The sequence below is a fragment of the Stigmatopora nigra genome, chromosome 12, assembly GCF_051989575.1.
Source record: "Stigmatopora nigra isolate UIUO_SnigA chromosome 12, RoL_Snig_1.1, whole genome shotgun sequence".
Classification (NCBI taxonomy): domain Eukaryota; kingdom Metazoa; phylum Chordata; class Actinopteri; order Syngnathiformes; family Syngnathidae; genus Stigmatopora; species Stigmatopora nigra.
This window is the reverse complement of record NC_135519.1, coordinates 8,282,758-8,306,284: the sequence shown is the minus strand read 5'-3', so window position 1 is coordinate 8,306,284 and position 23,527 is coordinate 8,282,758. Positions and strand designations below refer to the sequence as shown.

Sequence of the window (23,527 nt, the reverse complement as noted above, 5' to 3'; positions counted from 1 at the left end):
GAGTGACAGCTCTCACCTCTCAAGCAGCGTACCGGAGGCATGACGGCCTCCCCTCCTCCCCCTCAATCTTCAATCATTGTAACAACAGCACATTGGCCAGCATATGGCACATAGGCAACACAAAGACATAAGAAAGACATTGTAGGAGGGTTTTGGTGCATGGACCATGTTATCCATCAGACAACTCTAACAAGCTCTCATTGTCAGAAGAGCCAGCAGTTTGAGGTCATGCTGTCAATCCCGGGACGAGGGAGGGACACTAGAATGTAATTAGAATTCAGTCTGGGTTATTAGAGCATGTCTGCCTTTGTGCCTTCAACCCAACACAAACACAGGCCAAGAATGGGAACCTTTATACATTTTGCCTCAATTAGACTGGTCAATATTAGGATTGTTGGCTTAATTTAAACATACTAACCAGTGGAGTCACCAGTACAGATTGGACGAGCAATAGAAATTGAACAATGCACCTGCGTTCATAAAGTTGTTTAAGTTTTGGGGCATGAGGGAAACCTCTTAACTTTTTAAGTTTGCCAATCATATGGATGGTAGTGGGAGAGAATAAATATTAATGTTGATTATGATTATTATACACTGTTGTGGCAACAGGATCTGAATGTCTGTCCAGCAAGCGGTTTGTTGAGAGCCTCTAGTCCCCAGAGATCATATCTGCACGATTGAGATGTCAACGTTAAACCTCATCATCAATTTATTTTTCTTAAATAAAAAGAAACAGAAGAAAATATAGGAAAATATAGAAAATTAACTCACTCAACACTATTGACAATGATAGACATCAAACCCATTTCAACTGGGATGACTGGCTTTGAGTGAACAGGTTTGATTGTACGGCGATAGATGTCAAATCCAATTTGATTGAGGGGGTTCTGCTAATGATCAAATAATCTTTTTTTCATTAACATGGTCTTTTAAAAGTCAAGAACATCCTCCATTCCTAAGTGGTCCAAATAGGAAAAATATAGAAAACAATTACCCAACCTGCAGCTCTGATATAGTCATTTAAGAAATTCTACAGGCTAACAATCGAAGACACAGATCACGAAACTTGGAAAGCAGTAAAGACAAATGGGGTTTATGCCTAAACTCTTTCCCCCAAAAAAACATTTTTGTGTAATCGCAGCATTATTTTACCTTATCCTTTCAAAAAGCAAACAGATCCAGAGTCGCAAACAATTGCCCTTGCAGAAAATGTAGGATTCCTTGTGCAGCTAAATCAGATCATCCCAGTGTTGTGGCTGAGCATTTTATACACACTTTGTTTTCCACATGACTGGAAAAATAAGTCACAGTCCAGAGGATAAATGCTGCACTTGTTTGGGTCTCTCCAGCCATGAATACACAATCTACACAATAGATTGTCAAATGATACTAATGCTTGACAACATAGTGGGACAGTTCTTCAAATATTTCTTCCATTTAAAATGTGAGTGAATTGGCGACTCAAGATTTGGCCTCTGTCAGTGTTCATGTGGGGCTTCAAGGCTGATGCTGATCCAGAAATTAAGGGATGGGCTCCACCCATATTGCTGTGTCAGGTGGTCATTCTCGCTTTTCCTTTCTCACCCACTTTTGCCTTTTTAGGGTGATTTTGTGTCCGGTTTGAACCTTCCCCTCAGAATCAAGCTATTCAAGACATCTTTCCCCCTTTGACCTATTCTCAATTATTGTATTCCAATGCGTTGCACTAAAAAGAAAATGAGTTGCGGCTACTGTTTTGGTATAATCTGCCGGAATCCTTACCTTCTATCTATTACATTGTTGGTTTTAACTATCCACAGTCAATTGTACACTAACAATTATAGATCTGTGTGAGTCTTAACCATAAATTTTGAATACTCTTTGACAAGATTCTATCATTTAATTAGTGTGTTAAACTTGAGATGATGGGGCCTTAGGAGTACCAATATATTTGAGGATCCTGCAACCGAGCTTGTTTGTGTCGTAGTTGGAAGGATTTTGCCTACAGGGATGCTCTCAGTGTTTTTTTTCAAATCTCCACAATTTATTTTTGCCCTTTGCAAGTGTTCCAAAGTATACGAAAGTACCAAAATAAATCTCTAAGAAGCCTTTTAAGTAAAATGACTGAAAGTATAGTTTATTGGAAAAAGATTAAGTAGTATTAAGCTTTTGAAATGTTTTGTTTCATCCCAATAAATAGCCTCCCTTGATGTCTTTAAGCCATTGTTTCAGCTTTACTTTGTGTCTTTGAAAGCCATTGTATCCATTACAGCATTTTCATGCTGTGCCTCGGGACATGAAACGGCACCTTGCGTGACTTCCACTGCTGTAGGCTGCCGCCCATTTAGCGAGACTGTCTGTTATCATTAAAACCCCAAAGACGGTGAAGGGGAGGGAGTTCCTGAGGAGAGGCAATTTTCTTTGGAGTTCTGTCTCACCTCTGACCTCTCACAGTAGGAAGTAGGTAAACACCAGTGACAAAATCATCTTCAAGCTTCTGTGATTTTTTTAGGAGAGAGCTGCTATTAGAACAGCAACGTAGTCGTCATGCGGAGATGAAATCGGATTAGAACTCGTCGGGCGAGGGGCCTAACAGTGAGAGCCTGCTGTGTGTCTTTTAGGATGGCTACTGGAGAAAGTTTGCACATGTGGTGAAATTAACACAAATCTACTGTCAGAAGTACAATGTACTCACGTACAATATAAACTGAAGAGTCTGTTTCATGAAATGTTATGCTTACATTTCCTTCATTTCCTTGTTTTTATGGTCAAGAAATTATTTAGAGTAAGTTTCAATCCATTTTGAGTGAGAGTGACCCCCTTGTCAGAAAATAAATGGATCGGCTGTATAATGAGGTCAAGGGTATGGAAAAATTTGCATTTTTTGTTTTTTGGGGGACAAAAATGGATTTCTGTTGTTGTTCATTTTAATTTAGTTTGATCATTTCAATGTATTATATAATTCATTAGTTTATATTATCATATTGCCTTATTAATTCATTAGTTTATATTATCATATTGCCTTATTAATTCATATTATTTTTCATTAAAAATACTCTTAGAAAATACAATAAAGATTGATAGTACTATACATGAACAGCACAGTTTGAGCCATTTGGCCACATTACTAACATTTGGTATACAAGTGTTATCAAATATGAATATTTTATGGCCAGCGTGCACAGAAATGTTATGTGTATTATATCAAGACTTAATGAAGTATTATCATTATTATTGTTAGTATTAAAAATGGTCACTGAAAGAAAACATTCCAAAAGTTAGGGTTTTTGCTCGATTATTATTAAAAACTGCTCTACTATGTATGTGGCACAGTCACGATTCTATTACATATTTCATTTTTCCGATCATCAACAAGTGGAATAAATCAGGTCAGTCCTGAAGGCCAAGATATCAAATCAAACAGCCATCAATAACATCATTTTATGCACAGTTAGTCTAGTCATTGTAGTCGTAAATCACTTCAGTAAAGAACAACAACAAAAGTATTATTAAAAAACTGCCTTCATCCATCCAGTGTCTTGATAAAGCACTTCAGTTTTTATTCACTTGTTCGCACGTAGTTATTTTCCATGTAGTCCTGCCTACTAGGCCATTAGAAACAATGATGGATGACATAAGTTGTCTGACAGCAGTGGAGAAGATACCAGCAAAGCTTTTATAGCTGGCATAGATTTGAAATGCGCAGTCATGCGGCGAGACTCATATTAAGCCCCCCATTCTTTGCAAAGAAGTAGCAAGAGTTCAACTGGATTGAAAAGGTTTTCCTCCACTTAAAAAAAACGGTGGCCTGCACTTTCATTCGGAATTCGAGGGGGAAAATGCCCTTTTAGTGTGAGAACGGAGGGGAGATGCCTTCACGGGCTGGTGGTTACGCTCTAGCAAGGGCCTCAAAACAAAACAAAAAAGACCTACCTCCATGAATGCTCAGTTCATATGCAAGGTCGTTGGGATTCTCATTAGCACTCATCTGCACAACTTGGCCAGGCAGCCATTTTAGTCTCTAAAGAATTGAAAAAAAGTGCAGCGGTGTGGGGGTGGGCGGGGTGCTATTGCACTCTTTGAAATTTGGAGAGTCCGGTGATCTTTCCGTGCTCAATTTGTAATAAGGTGACCACAAAAGAACGCGCTTTGGTTGAAATTCAACCTGTTGAATGCTCACCAAACCGGATGGGATTTTCTGGCTTTTAGTTGTGATGAGAGTTTCATTCAACTGCTTAAACATGTTTAGTCACACAGAAAAATTTGTCTTGAAGTTTTTTAATATACTTTTCGTTATTTGAGATGATGTTGCTTCTAAAACAACACTTACTAACTGGGCCTTTATCCATTCATAGTATCCATATAAGTTTTATGCATATGTTTACATTATTTCTGTATTTTTTCACCATGTGCTGCAAGCCCAAGGGGCTGCAATTTAGGCACTTCTGCATTATATAGCATTTTGAAATATTATTCATCTAAAGAAGAGTTTTATCATAATAACCTCTTCATGTGTTGTCCCCAGAAGCACAACCATGTTTGGTGAATTTGTCAATGTTGACACACGGATGATGAAGCGTATGTGCGTGACTCCTTTACATGTTTTCTAAATCCTCCCCAAAGGAGGCCCCTCCACTTCCCCCCACAGGTTCACAAAATAGATGTGAAACGTGAGATAAGCCGAGTAAGTGCTCCCAGGTCATGTGTACATTTTCACTGTGGGTCGACATAAATCAAAGTAATGAATGGATTTATTCTGTGAAACAAATTTTACCCCATTTCTTAGTGTAAACTAATGCAAAAAGCCCGGTTTGGCCAGAAACACGTTACAATGTAACTGTACCTCTTCTGCAGGTGCAAATCATCACCTGCACACGCCTTGTTGCAAACTCCTCCCTGACCTCCGTTCTCACTCACACGCGATGAGCCATTGAAGTGTCAGTCATGCAGGAAGAGGATCGGCTCTTCCGAATCAGCTTATTAGCATTCAGACGTTTTCTTTGGCGGCTCTTCATGTGCACTTCCACTACAACTACACAACAACACCTTCTTGTATGAAGGGATTAACGAAATGCTCCAGCATCTCAACAATAGGAAATGTGCAGTTCAAGAGCTCAAGGAGGCTTTGTGCAAATAGGTGTTGATTTAAAACGTTGTATAATTCAAGGATTTTAATTTAGAAGGCAAATGTGTTTTGATTTAGCTACTGCCTGATCCGCTACAACACATAATTTCTTTATACCTGCAAAAGTAAATCATGTGCTTTGACTTTATGCTTCTAACTGAAATGAAATTTCAAATAAAAACCCAAAAGTATGAACAAAAAAATGTTTCTGAAATGTTGGGGATCTCTAGTTTTTACTAGATAGGACCACATGTGTCAGTTAAATAAATAAATTAAAAAGGGAAATATGACGGATGGCTGGATTCAAGTACAGACGGACAAAAGTGACAGGAAGCAGATGAAACTGACAGTCTAAAAAGAAAGTACTATTCAAACAGTACAGGAAATATAACAGCTGCAGCTACCTACTTAAAGAAACTCAATAGGAAGCTGTGATCAGAAGTACACTTATCGGAATAATGCATGGAGTTTGTCGGCCTGTATTATATGCATGTGTGTGTGTTGGAAACTTGAATTATAAGCTATATTTGTACCATCAAGAATAAGAATATTAACAATGTGTAATACAGTGATCCAAATAGATGAGAATATGCAGCATCCGTTTTTAAATAATTGTTACAGTATCATAAGGGTGTGGATGACGTGGCGTGGTTCTCCTCGTATAAAAGAGGCTGGTTTCAGTCCACAGTTTGGATAGTCTCCACCCTCTTGGAATGATTTGCAACCTCAAATGCACAACCACACCAGCATCTCAATTTGAAAGACACTCGTTGAGGGGATAAAACTGGACACTCGGTAAGATCACTTTGCATTCATTTTACTGTAAGGTATTTTCATGCATTTTGGGAAAAAAGAGTCAAATCCGTTAATATATGTGCATACCTTTATTTTAAACTCAACTTTAGAGTGTTATTGGGGACCATGACCCGATTATATTTCTGTTTTTATATTATTCAGTTTGATTCATTTAGTTTTTATTAACCTTTTCATCAGTCAAGTTTTGGGTCATATAGGCCACACTTACATACCAACCTTTGACATTGTGACTTACATGACCCAAAATATAATGTCCCTCAAGTGCATACCAGGACTTTGTGGTATTATTATATTTTAAATATCAAAAACAGTTAAGTGTTCTTTAAAGTGTGAATGCTGTAATATTGATTAGGACTAGCAAGTGGATGGTTCTGAGGTTCAAGTTCCAATCTCAAAAATACAAAAAAAACACAAACACATAAATATAAAAACATATTATCCTCTATTTATTGCAAAACAAAAAATGTCCTTAGATAATGGCAGGCCAGAATAGCGACCAGTCAGTCATAGCTGTTAACAAAAAGCTAGGATTGGCTTCACTTAGGTCACATACCGGAAAAATGGATCGAAGAATGAATTATGGGGTTCGCTGGATATTTGTGTAATATGGGCTGCTGTCCGTGGTGCTGAAGCATATCCCCAAATGCCACTGGGTCACAGCAGACACGATCAAGAGGCCCTACTGGAGCGGTTGCTCTTCAAATTGACACACGCCATTAACCTCACGGGCTCGATGTGCATTTTTAAGTCACGTTACAGGCGTGAGACTGCATTCCACACCAGAGCAGACAGAAATGACAGAAATCAATGACTCAGCAGTAGCCAAGGCCTCTTGTGTCGTGCCCTCGTTGTAATTTAGCTAGTAGTGCTTCACAAGTGGCATTCTCCTCCTCCTGGTGGCTCTTTTAAAAAGCACAGCAACAGGTCCATTTTTGTTTGTGCCTCGTCACCCTGACTATAGGAGTTAAATATTTTGTTGCTCCATCTTGTAAGCAGCATGTAAAAAACACAGGTTGGTGTCACAATGATTTAATTATGTTGGTGATGTAGCCTACCTTAACAAAGATAATAATATTTAGATTGCAGGTTATTTAATTAATAGGGATAACAGTGCAAGTGGACAAAATGCAGCATGATAGGGGCTGAATTTGGCTTTAAAATGGTAGTAAAAAACGCCGGTTCAAGTGTGAGCTTCTAGTACATGTACATTGTTTGCTAGATAATGACATGCTTAGTTTTGTTTAAGTGTGGTTCAGTCTTTTATTTAAATAATTAAAACCACAAAGTAAACGTGCAGGTTAGGGTTAGACAAATAAAGCGGTTTGGTCCAAGGAGAAATGATTTCCTTTGACAAGCTACACTACAGTACAACTTTGATACTAATAATTTGGGCTGGTGCACACAAAATGAACTTTTGACGGCAACTAAAAAAGTATTATTATATCTATTTCATGCATCTTTAAAAAATGTAGCTGCGCACAAGCAGGAGGGGTGGCGGTGCTGTTCAGAGGAGGGGATGCGCAGGCTGGGCTACAACTAAAAAAAAGGAAAAAAACTTTCTGCATTATCAAAGCGTTTCGAAGACGCTCAATGCAACCTTATGGGATGCAACTCCATGACAAGCGCAAACAAAAGTTTGCAGCCGGTGCAACAGGCTGAGAATGGAAAATATATATTCCACACATCAAGTGTGTGTGATTGACTCAACTTGAAGCTTCTATTGATATTATCTGTATGTTTATCATTATTTTTTTTGCTGGGTACGAATCGACTTGTTTTTTTTTTATTTACAATAATATCCTTCCCTACAGGATCCTTTCCCGATGGCTTTGAATTTGGACGAGAGCGGTGGAGAGACTTTAACGAGCCTGTTATTGAGCTGTGGTACAATTTTGCTTCTCTTCCAAATGTGTCGCTGGTTCGGGCAGGGCTCGATTGCGCGCATCCCCGGTCCCTTCCCCTGGCCCATCATCGGCAACGCGGCACAACTCGGCAAGTCGCCGCACCTGTATTTTGCGCGCATGGTGGCCAAATACGGCGAAGTCTTCCAGATCCGACTGGGCTGCAGAAACGTGGTCGTACTGAACGGGGCGTCCATCAAAGATGCATTGATCAAGCAGGGCTCAGCATTTGCCGGCAGACCCGATTTCAACTCCTTTCAGCACGTCTCCAACGGGGACGGCTTCGCCTTCGTCACCTGGTCCGACTGGTGGAAAATGCATCGCAAGGTAGCTCAATCCACAGTGAGGATGTTCTCCACCGGTAACCAGGGGACCAGGGAGACTTTTGAGCGGCACCTCCTGGGAGAGTTTAAAGAACTACTGGATCTTTTCTTAACCAAGACTGAGCATGAGAAGTTTTTTGATCCAATTTATTACTTGGTGGTGTCCACTGCCAACATTATGAGCGCGGTGTGCTTTGGCAAGAGGTACCAGTATGAGGATGAGGAGTTCCGCCAAATGGTGGGCAGGAACACGCAGTTTACGGAGACTGTGGGCGCGGGAAGCATCGTGGATGTCATGCCATGGCTGCAATATTTCCCTAACCCAGTCAAAACTCTGTATAACAACTTCCAGTTGCTCAACAAGGAGTTTTTTTCCTTCATTCTGGAGAAGGTGGAGGCGCACAGAAAAACCTTCAACTCGAACACTATCAGGGACATGACTGATGCCATGATTGTAGCTTTTAATGGTAAAACGGCAGGCTACTCACCAACCAAGGATTACGTGCCCTCTACTGTTGCAGATATATTTGGAGCAAGTCAAGACACGCTGTCCACAATGCTGCAATGGATCGTCCTCATCCTCGTCAAGTAAGACATTTATTTTGCTTGAGGGAGCTTTGAGGGAGGCCTATGGTCAGAATTAACCATTTCAGGGACAGTGTTGACTACATTGGACAGCTATTCAAAAGTGAACATTATTGGCTTATAGTTTTTGTCGTTGAAAATTTTAATATTAACAATCATTTTATATATAAGTTGAAGCATGCTGGACAAGTGGTTGGCACATCTGCCTCACAGTTCAAGGGTTAAAACCCTCCTGTGTGGAGTTTGCAAGTTTTTTTGCTGTGCCGACATGGGTGGGTTTTTGCTCCAGGTACCCAAAAAATGCATGGTTGACATTGTGCCCCACAATATGCTGGCAACTAATTGAAGGTGTGCCCCGCCGACTGCCCATACTTGGGTGGGATAGGCTCCAGACCCCTATGAACCTTGTAAGGATAACCGGAATGGAAAACAAATGAAGTTATGGATTATTTTTCATTCCTTTAGAGCACAAGTGTCAAAGTGCTCGTAAAAGTAAATCATGCGTTACCACATTTTGGGAATCACAGCATTATCTTTGGTGTAATGAGATCTTTTTACACGCTGAATGCCTGTCAAGTCGCTACTCAAGTTGTTTTTGTGGGCACTATCTTCAATGTCCTACATCTCCTCCAATTAGGAACCAATCATCTTGAAACGAGGCTCAAAATCTAGTGATTCTTGGATATAGATTTTTTTAAAAGCTTTTGTACAAAGACTATAATTATGCTGCAGTGCTGCAGAGTTAAAAATGTGTCCTTCAGGTTTCAAATTACTAGTTTGAGATGACCTTATGACCTGATTTACTGTGAACATTGCTTCAATTAATTTTGGAATAAACATGCTCTTTCATCAAAAGGTACCCGGAGATTCAAGTGCGTCTCCAAAATGAAGTGGACAAGGTAGTGGACCGTAGCCGCCTCCCTTCCTTCGAAGATCAGGCTGAGCTTCCATATGTCATGGCCTTCATTTACGAGGTGATGCGTTTCACCAGCTTCGTGCCACTTACAATCCCTCACTACACCACCACTGACACATCTATCAACGACTACACAATTCCAAAGAACACAGTTGTTTTTATAAACCAGTGGTCTTGCAATCACGACCCCACCATCTGGTCACAGCCTGAAAAGTTTGATCCCCAACGATTCCTACACCTCAGTGGTCATCTGGACAAGGACATGTGCCGTTCTGTGCTCATCTTCTCTCTGGGCAGACGGCGCTGTATTGGAGAGGAGCTGTCCAAGTTGCATATCTTCCTCTTGACAGCCCTTTTGGCTCACCAGTGCCACATACGATCGGATCCAGACGCACCACCTGACTTAGGCTATACCTATGGGCTGACTCTAAAACCAAACAATTTCTCAATAGCCGTGTCACTGCGCGATAGCCAAGGGCCCCCTTCCCGTCTTTCAGAATGAGTACCGGAAGTGTTTGAAAAGCTGGCGATTCCAAACATTGCCCACTAGGAATGGCTCCTCGGGCTCCGAAATACCATCAAAATGTTTAAAGTTTGGTACAAACTTTGAATCTTGACTGCATGGTAATGTAAAGGCTTCATAACAACCCAAGCGTTTACGCGGGGATACTCCAAATTGGTTTTCAGCCAATTGCAGAGCACGAGGCAAAAAAAAACATTCACGCTCACACTCACATGTAGCGACAATTTAAGCCTACCATGCATGTTTTTGAGATTTGGGAGGAGATCAGAGTAACTGAAGAAAACCCACCCACTCAGGCATGGGGAGAGCATGCAAGCTCAACAGAGGGGTGTGTGGGGCTACGCGTGCATGCACTTCCTCATATACCAGTAGGCTGTCTGGATTAGGTAACTGAAGGTGGCTTGACATTCATTGTGCGCTTGATAATTACAAGAGAAATTTCTACCGAGTATATAAATACATAAAAGGGGACTGTCTAGGTGGGATCACATTAAGCCTGTGAAAGTATTTGAAATGAATGCACAAAGCTATCCAAGGAAACAAGAGAAGAGTGCTTGCTCTCCGGGCTGCTTCAACATCAGATAAAAAGCTACCAAAATCTGCAACAAGTGTTGCACTACCGGCCAGGGTCCAGCTTTTAGCTCTCGTGAGTGACCAAAAACATTATCACGTAGGATGTCAAGAGGATTACAACGTCAAGTATTTGCATGTGATATAAACTTTGTAGAAGATTGAAGAGCCTCAAGATGCACACGCTCGAAACAACACAACTATTTGATTACAAACCACACTAATATTCATTTTAATTAGTCCATTATGCAAATTAACAGCGTACTTGTTTGTACACATAGCTGGTTAGGAAGGAAACAAAATCACTAAAAGCTGATCCAATGAAAGCAAAAAGTGAAAGTTAACTTTGAGAAGTATAAGCTTCTACAAAGTTGTTTGTGGTTCAAGAAAAACACAACACTTACCACACACACACAATACCCTTGACATTTTTTCAATTATCTTTACACGAATATTATTTGTTTCTGTAGAGATCCCCATATCATTTATTAAAGTGCCTGTAATCTAAAAATAATGTGTCTGTGAGTCTTGTGTTTGAGTTCTTTCATTCATCTGTCATCTCTAAGTAAACTGTATTTATTTATTTAGCGATACCATCAGGGTGAGCAAAGACAAAATGAATGCTGAAATGCCACACACACATTTAGAGCTCATTACTAATCCTATAAAAATGGGCAAACTTTGTCTTTGAGGAAATAACTAAAATAAATAAATATAAAATAGATGTCAGTTGTCTTCAACTGTGAAGAAATGACCGAACGAGTCGCATCGTGAGAATGCAGTGATGTCAAAACAAAAACCAAACCGATTATTAGGGTTGCCAGAAATATCACATATGAATTACATCACTAGCAAAAGTGTCAAACTATCAAGCAATATACGCTTACTGAAACTAGTTGACTCATGAGTTGCCATGGAAACAGCAGACAGTGCTCCATTAACACAAACTTAAAGAGATGAAATTTAAATATAGTATTGTCATATCAATAAAATAAAAAATCTAATTAAATACAATTTGTATCACATAACATGAACATTCAATGATTTCAAGTGACAAACAACTAACCTCTTAAACTGTTTGTTTTGTTGTAATGGATGTTTAGTCATGCCTTGCTGGACTGATTGACATTTTGATACAGCACAAATAAATACATAAAAAAAGTGTGTGGTTCACAAATCAGTTCATTTAGATTTGCTCATTCAAACCTTCGGTACCTCTATTCCTCTAGGGCAGGTAGGAAGTGTTTGGGAAATGCTTTTCCACACACAGCCGTTATCTCAGTGTCCCAGAACATCCTGTACTTGATCATCCAGACAACGTGTGAACAAAAGCACAGTAGATGATTACTGATAAGGTCGCCGCGTTACCATTGCACATTCAAGATGGGGACAAGTTGCAAAACATCATGTCAACAATGGAAGGCTTTAAATTGTAATTGAGTAGATGGGAGGCACAGACAGTTTAGAATGATGCCGCATGAATATGCTAAGTCAATGCAGTGACCTTCCAGCATTTTCTTGCCAAAAAAGTGTATGCTTCATAATATATTGTTTAAATAATGAGGGCACATTATAGCAAAGGAAAAATAAATCACATAATATAATTACCAGGCTGTGATCCATTTCATAAATTTATTGAATGATTCAATTCTAATCAATCATTTAGTTCACACAAGTCAATTAGGGGGTACAGTGCAGCCTTGATAAAATGTATCTTCATAATTTAAAACCACAATTATTAGAATTCTTTTGGTGTTCAATAGCGTAAATTCCCAATTAAGCCACATTAGCATCCATGTGTAAATTGACAAATGAAAATAATTTACTTTTAGGAAAACAAAATTAAAAATGATTAAAATACATAAAACAACAAAGAAGATTGAAATAAATACAACTCTGATCAGCATCAGATTCTAACTTAAAGTGAAGGAATTAAAACATTAGGGAATGGATACGTTTAACGCCCAATAGTCATAAATTATCATCATAAGTCACCAAAAACTACATTCGATATTTTTGTAAAGTCCCCAGCATTTGTGCTTTAGGAATAAAAATATTCCAAAACATGCTACTAAATGGCTCCACATAACCTGTGCAAATCATATAAACATACTTCACACCAATTTGTAAATTATTACATGCACCCAGATCAAATAAAATTATATTTAAATTTAGATTAAAAATTAACTAACTTTCAAATGTTATTTTTGTGTGGTCCAAAACATACGCAACCAAGAAAAATTAATCTCTTCCCCATCCAAGTGCGCAAAAACCATAAACAACCAACAGATAATGTGGTAGGTAGCACAAGTACACACAACTGGGGTTGTAGCAATGTTCAAAATCTTCCTTTAACCTATTAGCTACCATTGACAGTGATAGATTGCCACTCCATTAAAAGAGGGAGGGTTGGCAGCAAATGAAAGTTTTTCCAACATTTAAAGGAAGGTGTGTCAAGAGAGAATGCCAATTATAAATGTTTCTTTTGACTCCACTCTGAACAGAAGCAAGAGTCAACCATGTTATACCTGTGCAAGGTACAATAAAATAGAGCCATTTATCAGCACGTTGAGGAAAATATTATTGTCTGAGCTGCTTTGTTATTTATAAAGGACGGAACAGATAGTAGCAACAACTACAATAACAAGGCTCATATTGCCATTGAAACTTAGTATTAATAGCACACGCCCTTAGCTACATCTCTGAATCACCTTTAGGGTTGAACACTCCAAGGTCTGGAAAAAGAAGGTCCAACTCTTTCTGTGCTTCTTCATCCTATTGAAAGATATATGATGTTAGTGCAGTGCAGTAAAAGAATCGTAGTTTTACTAGCCATATAGCAAGACTGGGAAGCTCCTGGATCCCATTGCCTTATCAAAAATCTGGCCTGTTTAATTTTTAAAGGATTGGAATCAGATGAAAAATATCAGGGTTTTTTTCATGATTTATGAAGTAAATGGTTGCTAGAAAAAAAATTATCACCCAGATCCTTCAGTATTGAACACATTTTTTTTAGAGGGGTTGAGACAGTTCCTACCTCTTTGGTAACAGATGGTATCGAGCCAGCCACTTCACAAATCTCCCTCGCCTTCTTTCTGTACCCAATGTCTCTGTAACACTGTCACAAACAATAAAAATTTGAGATGTTCATCCTGCGTGGTTGATATTAAGACCTCTGGTTTCAAGAAGGTAACAGACCTTGGCAAGAAATACATAGTTGAGTTTGGAATATCCTGGATGGAGGTCTTCGACCTACAACAGATTTCTTGAGGTGAGTTTTTAAACAGAAACAGGTAGTAGGCCTCATTGGTTAAGACTTTTGCAGAGTGAACATCAAATAGCAGGACAAATACATTTTTGGCAACTTAGCTTACATGTCATGGGCAACGTGTTATAACAGGGAGCATCAAATTGATGGGTAAGAAGGATACACAAGACGCGAGGAAGAGGCACGCACAGTACTAGCCAGAAGCAAAATTCATGTCTCAGCTATATAAACAATCAAAACGCGAGAACGTTACACCTTTCTAAACACTGAGGGTTTGGCCTCTCAAAACTTGGCACAGGAGTTATTAGGGAGGAACTTGAAACTGAGCGTTTGTCAAATGGGACAGGAGAACATGTTTTAGTTTAATCAGTTAAAGTTGATTTTCTTTTGGTTGAAGATTCAAGTTTTTTGTAGATTGTTGTTGTTGTACATGTTGCAAATAAAGTGGGGGGCACTAAAGTATTTCAAGGTGACCATAATTCAGTAGGGGAGCATTTCACTTGATGGCATTCTCATGTATTGAACTGTTTAGATTAGGCTATTGAATGTAATGAGTGGTATCAAATGAATAAAAAAAACAGAACCTTCAAAAAATTCTTTAGCGCATCTTCAACTGTGGCGCTGGGAGGTTCTCCAAATAATGCCGTGGCAACTTTCCTTTCAAGCCAAGACAACTGGGCTACCTGCAAAAGGGACACCAGACTTCAGTCAAAAGTCATCTTTCTTGACAGAATAAATTACCAACACTAATTTTGGAGTTAAAATCTCCAAATAAAAGGTTGAGTGTTGTTGACTTCAATTCCAGTATACCTTATATTTTGTTTGCATTGCGAGTCTACCATTTGGTCTAGAAAAAAAAATTGACAAGTCAGCTAAGGCTCTAAATGAACTGCTTATGGCCGAAGGACTGAAAATGATCGGAAGCAGCATGGACATAAATGTGCCACACAATGCTCAGCAGGAAATATGCTCTTGTTTACAATCTGATTTAAGTCTAACAATGGGCAGCGTACATACACGAGCCCTCTCGTGAACATCCTCAAGGGGAAAACAAACTTCGAGGAAACCCAAACAGCGCTTTTGATAAAGGGCAAACAGTGGGTGTGTTAGCAAAGCCAGAGGCGCGGGCGCAAACATGTGGCAAGAGATCAGAGATGATGTGTGTCACATACAGCGTAGCACCAGCGGCCTAGGAGGTAGTAGGACAGGGGGTCTTGAGGCTTCAGCTCAATAGCTTTATCCAGATGATCCTGAGGCAGAAGGAAAGCAGACAGGCAGAGTGAACATTTTTATCGTTGATTCATGGCTGCTATTTCCACTGCTTTCTGTCCTGACCTGATCTGTCCTGCTTCACCAAGCCACAACTATTTCACAAACATCTCTCACACACGCGATCGTGACGAGCAGCCGTACGCTTCATCCTCTCACGCACCCTCCCTACAGCTTTTCCATGCGCCCTCCTTGTCGTTTTTTTCAAAAACATATTTGACTTCTTTTGCTCACCTATGTACGTAAACTGTGTTTTGGGAAAGGTCCTCTCAGAGAACAGAAATACATCTTTATTATAAATACATGTGGGTCAGCAAAAGATGTGTACTTTGTTGCTTGTAGCTCTTGATTTATTCACTGCCAAGGACAGTTATCGACATCAAATGAATCATAAAATGAATGAATTGTGCCAAATTCACAACTATACGACCGGATCACGGACATCGCTACTTAAAATACCATAGAAACCTAAACCTACACAGAGAGAAACCCAATTCTAGATGACGCACTCAATAATTTCTGTATTTTCCTAGTTTTGTACACCATTGTAGTACAAGTACCTAACATTAAGAATAATAGAAACTGCAGAAAACATGTTTTGACGGATGCTGAGGTGAGTTTTTTTTCATATTGAATATATTGATTTGAATTTAAACAAAGCTAAAGAGATGTTATACCAAATTTGCAAAATATGTTCACTCTAAGTAATAGTACAACTTACCTTGAATATGTAGCCATTTTTTATCTTGTTCTGCACTGTATCATATTCAGCCATTATGCCACACATGATGGCATACCTGTAAGGAGCATTTTGAGAATTATCACTAAATTAAATTATTTTTTTTGTATAATCTTATTTCAAACGGGTGCTATGTTGGTAAATAAAATGAAACCATCTTCTATCAACTGATAGTCTTCAAATTACAAAAACATGATTTCCATGTTTTTCCCCTTTAATGATGTTATACTAAATGTCTATTGTGCAGATCAATAGCTTGTTTTACATGTTCAGGTTATTCATTGCTAAATCTGTTTTGTCTATCATGTACACATAATAAAAAAACAAAAATGAAGTTGTGTACTGCATCTTGAGATTTTTCAATTTGGATTTAAGTCCAACAACAGGCCCCGTATGAAATGAATGATATTGTGTCATTAGTGTGAATGAATATTTGCTTTGTAGATGGAACAATTGAGCTACAGATATTTATAGATCGCAGACAGCAATTGGACATAAAAAAACTGTTGTGTACAACTGGTTTGACCAAAACCACATGCAGTTACTGGATGACGCTTCAAAGTAAACTATTGGACAGCATCCAAGTAAAGAAGCAAATGAGACTTTGTACGATTCGTCTTCTTGGGTCAGATGGTGTGTTGTGTTTTTGTACAATTGGCACTGTGATGTTTTGATTTGTGAAAAAGAAAAGGTACATAGAGAATCTAGGAATTATTTTTTTTAAAAGCTCGTCCATTACACAGGAAAAACAAAGCTCTTTAGTACGGTCGGTAAGATCCTGAAACTGAAAGGCAGCTCTATTAAACAGCTGCCAACTTGTGACATGTCAGACACCAAACACATGGTGACAAGTTTTTCTAATGGCAGTTGTGCTTTGTAAACACTTATCTCAGACATAAACTTCCTTGTGACGCTGCCTGGTACTGTTCCCAGTCCCTACCTTTTTTTTTTTTTTTACATAGGATTTTGTAACCACTGATCTTCGATTGTGTTTTTGCTCGGTTTAAGGATCATGCAAATTCCATAAGCAGACGAAGGATTAAAAGATGAAATTTAGAAAAGCTGTTTCTTTTAATTAACTAAACAAACACTGTGTTATATTTCTTAAGTGTTGTAGCACATGATTAACCTAATGCTTATTAGGCTAACAAACATAAATGACCAAAGCAAAGCCAGTTTATGATTTCCAATATGAAGTTAGGCAGTCAGATGTGAATAAAAATATTATCCTGTTAACAAAACTATGATCAATAATACCTGGAAAAATGAAAGAAAATTCATACACTACATTCAAAGTGGAATACTACTAATGGAAAACTAGGAATGGAATGAAGGAATGCATTAATGATTCCCGCTAAAATGGAAATAGGATTTCTGATAGCATCTCCCACACATCTTAAAGCAAGGTGAGTTCACAAGCAATTGGGAAGGTAAAATAATAAAGGGAATAGAGATAATGAAGATTTTATGCAGTTTCGCTGGATGTGGGCGAGGCCCAATTTAACAGTGGGAAACGTGCTAAGTGTGCTAAATAAGAGAACCATTGTTTCTTCTTCCTTCTTGTAACCACGTAATGTATCTGTGAAAAGTGCGTGCATACATAGTCATTCGTCTAGATGCATGATTGTGAGTTAGTGCTCTGGGCTGTTGTGTCACTCAAAGAGTCTTACATCTTTGAATATGTCATTATGGGAAAGTCCCTGTGTTTTAGTCATTCACATTCACTAGTTTACAGGTTATCATTGGACAATATACCATATGTTATGTGTATAACAATGTTTTCTTGTTATGTTTTATGTGCATGGTTTAACAGTTTTGAGAAGAGAGATTAGACCACTGGAGCAATATACTGTAATTTAACATACCACTGGTGACTTTCAGCACATGTAGGGTTCAGCGCCACTGCATCCTCACCAACCTTCTTTCCTAAAAGAGAGATAAACAAGTTACAACCATTGACATATTTTGACAGTGTGCAACGACAAAGCTTCAATGCTAAACTATCGCTGACATCCATTAGCCCCAAATTCATCAAGTGCTATGGGAATTTTGACAGGGACTCTGTGAGCCTCAATCTAATAAGTTAAGGTGTTGTGGATTTAACTTTTTGTTCTTTATAATTCATGCTTTTAAATTTAAATTCTTAAGTGGTTTCAGAGTGGGTGCGATCACACAATTGGAACTAATCTAGTGTATTTTTCCAACAGAGCATGACATGTAACAAACCTTTCTGTTCTAATTGGATCTGCTTTGAATAATTGTTCATGCCAAATCGGTAAGCTAATGGAATGTGTGAAGTAGAAGCGCAATCGCCTTTTTCCATTGAGTGGCAATAAGAAGATTTGTAGTGAAGTCTGGATTGTGCTTTGAGTTTACACAGTGGATGTAATTCTCGTTTCTTTTTTTTTCCAAGTTTCCAAAACAGTGTCAAAGCATTTACCCTCCAGGAATTGCGTCACTGCATACGAGTACTTAAGGGCATTACCAATAATAGCCAGATGTAAAATGTTCAATTTGTAAAAAAAATAATAATAATAATAATACATGTTAAGTGGGTACATAGGAGAGACAGTATAAGATTACCAGTTTCTGCATGATTCTTCTTTTCCTCAAGCGTACCGCTGATGTCATGAACATCACAATGTGCTCTAATTAGCCGCCAAAGATATGCAGAGTTCTGTCCAAACTAGAGAGATATGAATGCTAAGTAACAAAACAAATATGGGAAAATTGACCAAAGGTTCACATCCAGGCACGTTAACAAACCTCCTCTCGTTGTGTTGTTAATATGAGTAGACTCTCTCTTTTGTCTGCTTCTGTTCCCTGATGCAAAGAGTCGATTCTCTCAAGTAGAGAAGTCAACTTGTCGGTTGTCTCTTGCCTTTCCTCCCACTGTTCATCATCACTTTGTACCTCTTCATCTGAGTCAGTCAGTGCAGTTATATACCTGTAAAATATGTGATTATTCCACCAATTCTAAACAGATATTTGCAAATGTCATCCCATCCCATTAAGAAGACCTGTATTGAACTTTGTATGTGGGGAAACATGAACTCATTGCTCCGTATGCCTAAAAAAAAGCATACTTTAATGTTGTCAAAAGGTAACTTCAAAATTTGACATTTGTTTATCAACTAAATGTGTGCTCATTAGAAGAACTACCAAGTACCAAGACCCAAAGGACATGGAGAGCTCTCTAAAGGGTTTAGCAAATCTCCTTGGTTACACTTTAGAAAAACAATCCTTGGTTACCATGCTTTCTTCTGCAAGGCTTTGAGCATGCAACCTAGCTTATTCAATGTGTAACGGCTGACAGGGCCAATAAGAAATTTCCATCCTAAACAACCATGGACTAATTCAGAAGGGTATACTTTCAACAGCCTACATAGAAGAACATTTAGGAACTGGTTTTAATTTCGAGAACATACATTTCTTTCAATGCTCAATATTGTGAGACACCCACGGTGGCAAAAAGCAAGCCCAGTCTTAAAAGTGGGACACATTAATCGAGGGATTTGTGAGCAAGACATTCACCTTATTCACAAAACAACCTATTACTTCATATATCTTAATATCAACAGTGATTCCCATGACGGAAGTTGCACTAAATAAACAAAACTTTGCTGTTTTGTAGAGAGACTGTAAGTGGATCAGGGTTACTTGTTAAAAAACAATATCTTCATGCTTATATCAACAAGTCTCCAGTCACATGAATGCATTTGAAAAAAAGTTGTAATGTCCTTGAGCTATGGCAGTATGACGTTAATGAATGTAGCAGGTACTGTTTTGAAAATACAGGTTTCTACAAGACTTTTAAATGAAGCCTCTGAAAGCTTGGCACACAAACATGCTGATTGATGTTTTATTATTTGTAATATTAGTATTATTTTAACATTCCGAAAAATAATTGCCCCTATCCAAACATGCATGGTTGTAACATATGCAAGAACTATAACTTGACAATACTATCAGACTATACGTTGCAAATTTGTTACATGAACGCCATTTGTGTTGAACATAATGGATGGATAAATTGCGCAATAGGCTCCCTTGGTGGGAAAGCAGTATAATCCCTAAAGGGTTGGAACTGTATCCCTTTATCATTTCCATTCTCCCCACCCCTTGGACCACAAAAAAAAAACATGGCAGGACAAATTCTTTAATTAAAAAAATTATGCATGATGTGATTTCAACAACATCAGTATTTGCTGCTGCAAAATTCCAGCCACAAGCTGACTAGTAAGGAGGGTGAAACATCGGGAGGCAAAGTGGAAACATATTGTTTACTGCTATGTTTGCCAACACTAACAATGATCTCAAAGGCAGTATCTGGATTTCAACTCAACCTCCTAAACTGGATAATCAATGTCTACGTGTGCGTAAGATGACAAACAAATCTTAGTGTGAAGTGTTTAACAGGTGGGGAGGAGGAGCAGTTGGACAGTGATTTAAGATTCAGTGACACCTACAGGCATGCTGTGATGTTCTCTTGAGGTGGTACTGCTAGGGTTTACTTTACTACTAAAAATATCATTTGTCGATTAAAGGTGACATTATTTTTTCTGGATGAATAATTCTGACATCAGTATCTATAACACACATTTTAAAAAACCCTAACCCTATAATGATCATGTTGCATTGAGTCAATACTCACCCTCCCTCACTCTCCGCTTCTTCAGAACTTCGACCCCCTGCTCGAGCTCCAGCAATGTGGCTTCCAGCCCTTTTCCTTCGTATAGGTGTGTTCCTGTGGAGAGGAGCAACCCGATGTACCTCCAGTCTTTCAGCCCCTCTTAGCTCTTCGGCAACGTGACCTTGCCGGATGGGTAGGGAATTTTTCAATGCCTTCATCTCGTCCTTCAACTCTGATACACACTGAAGGAGGGCCTCGAGGCGGTCCATTACCGCCATCTGATCGCCAGGTAGACCGGGACTACCCATTAACGTGATGCCGGTCGCAAGTTCATTATTAGTGTGCAAGTAGTGCGCTGGCAATGAGGCTCTCCGTTTCGTCTTATAGCCCTGATAACACGCCACAGCCAGGCCAATGCCAGCCACTCCAGCCAAGGCTCCCAGAATCAGGACTTTGCTGTCTGTTTGTGACATGCTGAAAATCTGCACATAAAGGACACATTTGGGTTACAGATTGTGAAGCCAGTCCATTGACTTGATAAATTTGATCAGTAGCAGCGATGATTTTTGTGATGCAGATGTAAATCAATGTGTCTTTGATACCTCGACAGGTATTAAATTCGTTATAAACTGCAATAAAAAGCAGCATTTGTAACAGCTGTCAAAAATGTTTGCTAAAGAAATCTATCATATACTCAATTTCTTATTAGGAGGAAAAGCCATGTTGAAATAGTTTTTCTTCTAATGTAGTCGTTTAATAAAGCATCATAAATACAGTGATGTCAATATGAATCAAGAAAGAAAGCCTATGTCACACATCATAATCATGTTTTTTTTTAAATGAAATGCTGAATCTAAACAAGTGGGAGCATTTTAGATAACACAAAGCAGTCCGATCTGTCAACGAGAACATTTCTGCTTTGAAGTCACACAAAAAAAAAAATGAAATCAATAAATTACAGTGTGTTATTTACCTACAACTGTTATCAATCGGGTGGCTGTTAGCTTCGTTCCCAGTCAAGGACGTAAACAAAGTGGTTTGCCCTGGTTAAAAAACGAATCGTGTGGCACCCAAGACAATCAAGACAATCGATAATGCAGTACACCTTCTCATGTTTGAAATACAAAACAAAATTTGATGTTAATGTAGATCTCTTAAAAGAAAATTAACAAGGAATGGCCTGTTTTGAGTGGGTTGGTTGATATTCTGGTCTCAAGTGTATCAACCAAAATAGTCCGTGCGAATTCAAGGCAGCAAACTTTCGTTCTGCTCCACCAAAACTGCGCACTTATTATTACTGGAATTACAATGCATTTAGTTGTTGTTGCCTTTTTTAAAAGATTCTATCCAATTTTTGGTCTCTAGTTACAAATATTTGATCTAAAACATGGCATAATGTGTATTATTGTTAACATATTGCTATTTTTTGGTCAATTTTAAGTTATTATTGTTATTATTATCATTATTGTTATTATTAGTATCATTAATGTTATTATTAGTATCATTATTGTTATTATTATTATTAGTATTATTAGTATCACAATATTATAGATTTACATCAAAGCGTGGTGATGAAGATCATTTCTTTCACGTTAAGAGATGATGAGTTAATCTTATCTTCATCATTTTAATTAAAATATGTTTTTCATTATTCTACAGTAAATATAGTCGCTTACCTCTGGAAATTCCTCCTCCTGCTTTCTTTTCAAAGGACACTGACTATATGGGCTGACCAAAATATCATTATCACATCAACCTTGGACTTGTAGTTAGTGCAGCCTTCAACAAAGTTTATTCAAACATTATAATAAATAGCTTGAATGGAGGAGCAGAGGATTTGGTTAGATATTAATTTTCCTGTTTAGAAGCTTTTTCATAAAAAAGAATGTTTAACTTTACTGAGCAACATGATACACCGAGTATGTCCTATTCTGTACAGACCCAAAGAACTGAATTCAGCATGCAGTTCTCTCAAGCACTTTGAACAAAGTATTCTTCCTTTGTCCACAACCAACGTTTTGCCACTAGGGAACGAAAAACCATCCCGCAACCATGAAAACTGGCTGTGAACAGAAAAGATTAAGCTTTCTGCTTTAAGTTAATTATTTGAGTTTATTCTTTAGGCCTTGAGGTGGTGATAAGTGGGGGCGTATCCACTTGTGTCCTTCCCTTGGTTCAAGACAGCAGATAAGTAGATAATGTCAACATTAATTTTACCATAGCACACATCTCAAAACACAACTCAGCAGCAACATACACTGTACTGAAATACATTTATTTGGTGCATGCCAAACAATGAATGAAGGGTTGAAATTCTTGGGGAGAGGTCAAGAATTATCACAATACTTTTATAGGTCATTTAGCTGGCCTGTTGAGGGCAAGAAAGGAATATCAAGCATCTTTCTAAACTCACACATTTTGCCAGTGCTTGACTGCCCTCTAGTGAATATTTCACATTCCTGTTTCGATAACAAAATTTAATTTTTTAGGTAATTCATTTTGGCATTTGAAACAAAGTAATTCATACTAAATATGATATCACTGTATTTATTGAATACAGAAACATTATTTGGGACCATACTGAGTTTTGGAGATGAATAAATACATGCACAAATGGAACAATAAAGGTATATTTTTTCAATAAATATTTTGTGTCTGCATTTTTATTCTCGTGTACATAAGTTCTGTGTGTGAACTTTTCCCCCCATCTAATATTAATGAATAGGGCTTCTATGCCAACCAGTCGCAATAAAGTAATTTAGCCAGCAGAGGGAAACAAATAATAGTCGACTATATGATCATCTTGAAGTTGAATTCTTTCTGCTTGTCAGTGTATCCTTAAATAATAGCCAAGAGTTGTTCTTATGTAGCAAGTAAAAT

General features: G+C 38.3%; 2 protein-coding genes across 9 annotated transcripts; one reads left to right on the top strand and one right to left on the bottom strand.

The window, feature by feature from the left end:
* Positions 1-5,801: 5,801 nt before the first annotated feature.
* Positions 5,802-11,455, top strand: cyp1b1 (cytochrome P450, family 1, subfamily B, polypeptide 1). 2 transcript variants are annotated; one of them, XM_077729285.1, is made up of 3 exons: positions 5,802-5,899; positions 7,732-8,732; positions 9,586-11,450. In XM_077729285.1, exons 2-3 carry the CDS (start codon positions 7,744-7,746, stop codon positions 10,145-10,147), a joined length of 1,551 nt encoding a protein of 516 aa, XP_077585411.1. In that variant the 5' UTR covers positions 5,802-5,899; positions 7,732-7,743; the 3' UTR covers positions 10,148-11,450. The 2 variants fall into 2 exon arrangements, with proteins under 2 accessions (XP_077585411.1, XP_077585413.1); XM_077729287.1 differs by lacking the exon at positions 5,802-5,899 and adding an exon at positions 7,485-7,652 and having other exon boundaries at positions 9,586-11,455.
* On the bottom strand, positions 8,589-22,431 carry rmdn2 (regulator of microtubule dynamics 2). 7 transcript variants are annotated; one of them, XR_013328012.1, is made up of 13 exons: positions 21,621-22,020; positions 20,669-21,129; positions 18,781-18,961; positions 18,598-18,700; positions 17,880-17,940; positions 15,997-16,072; positions 15,179-15,256; positions 14,591-14,689; positions 13,937-13,990; positions 13,776-13,856; positions 13,450-13,513; positions 11,954-12,039; positions 8,589-8,772 (listed from the first exon to the last, which is right to left on the bottom strand). XR_013328012.1 is itself a non-coding variant. In XM_077729289.1 (12 exons), exons 2-12 carry the CDS (start codon positions 21,118-21,120, stop codon positions 8,729-8,731), a joined length of 1,293 nt encoding a protein of 430 aa, XP_077585415.1. In that variant the 5' UTR covers positions 21,121-21,129; positions 22,324-22,431; the 3' UTR covers positions 8,589-8,728. The 7 variants fall into 7 exon arrangements, 5 of the variants coding, with proteins under 5 accessions (XP_077585415.1, XP_077585414.1, XP_077585416.1 ...); XR_013328011.1 differs by having other exon boundaries at positions 11,954-12,034; XM_077729289.1 differs by lacking the exons at positions 11,954-12,039; positions 21,621-22,020 and adding an exon at positions 22,324-22,431.
* Between the last annotated feature and the right edge of the window lie 1,096 nt (positions 22,432-23,527).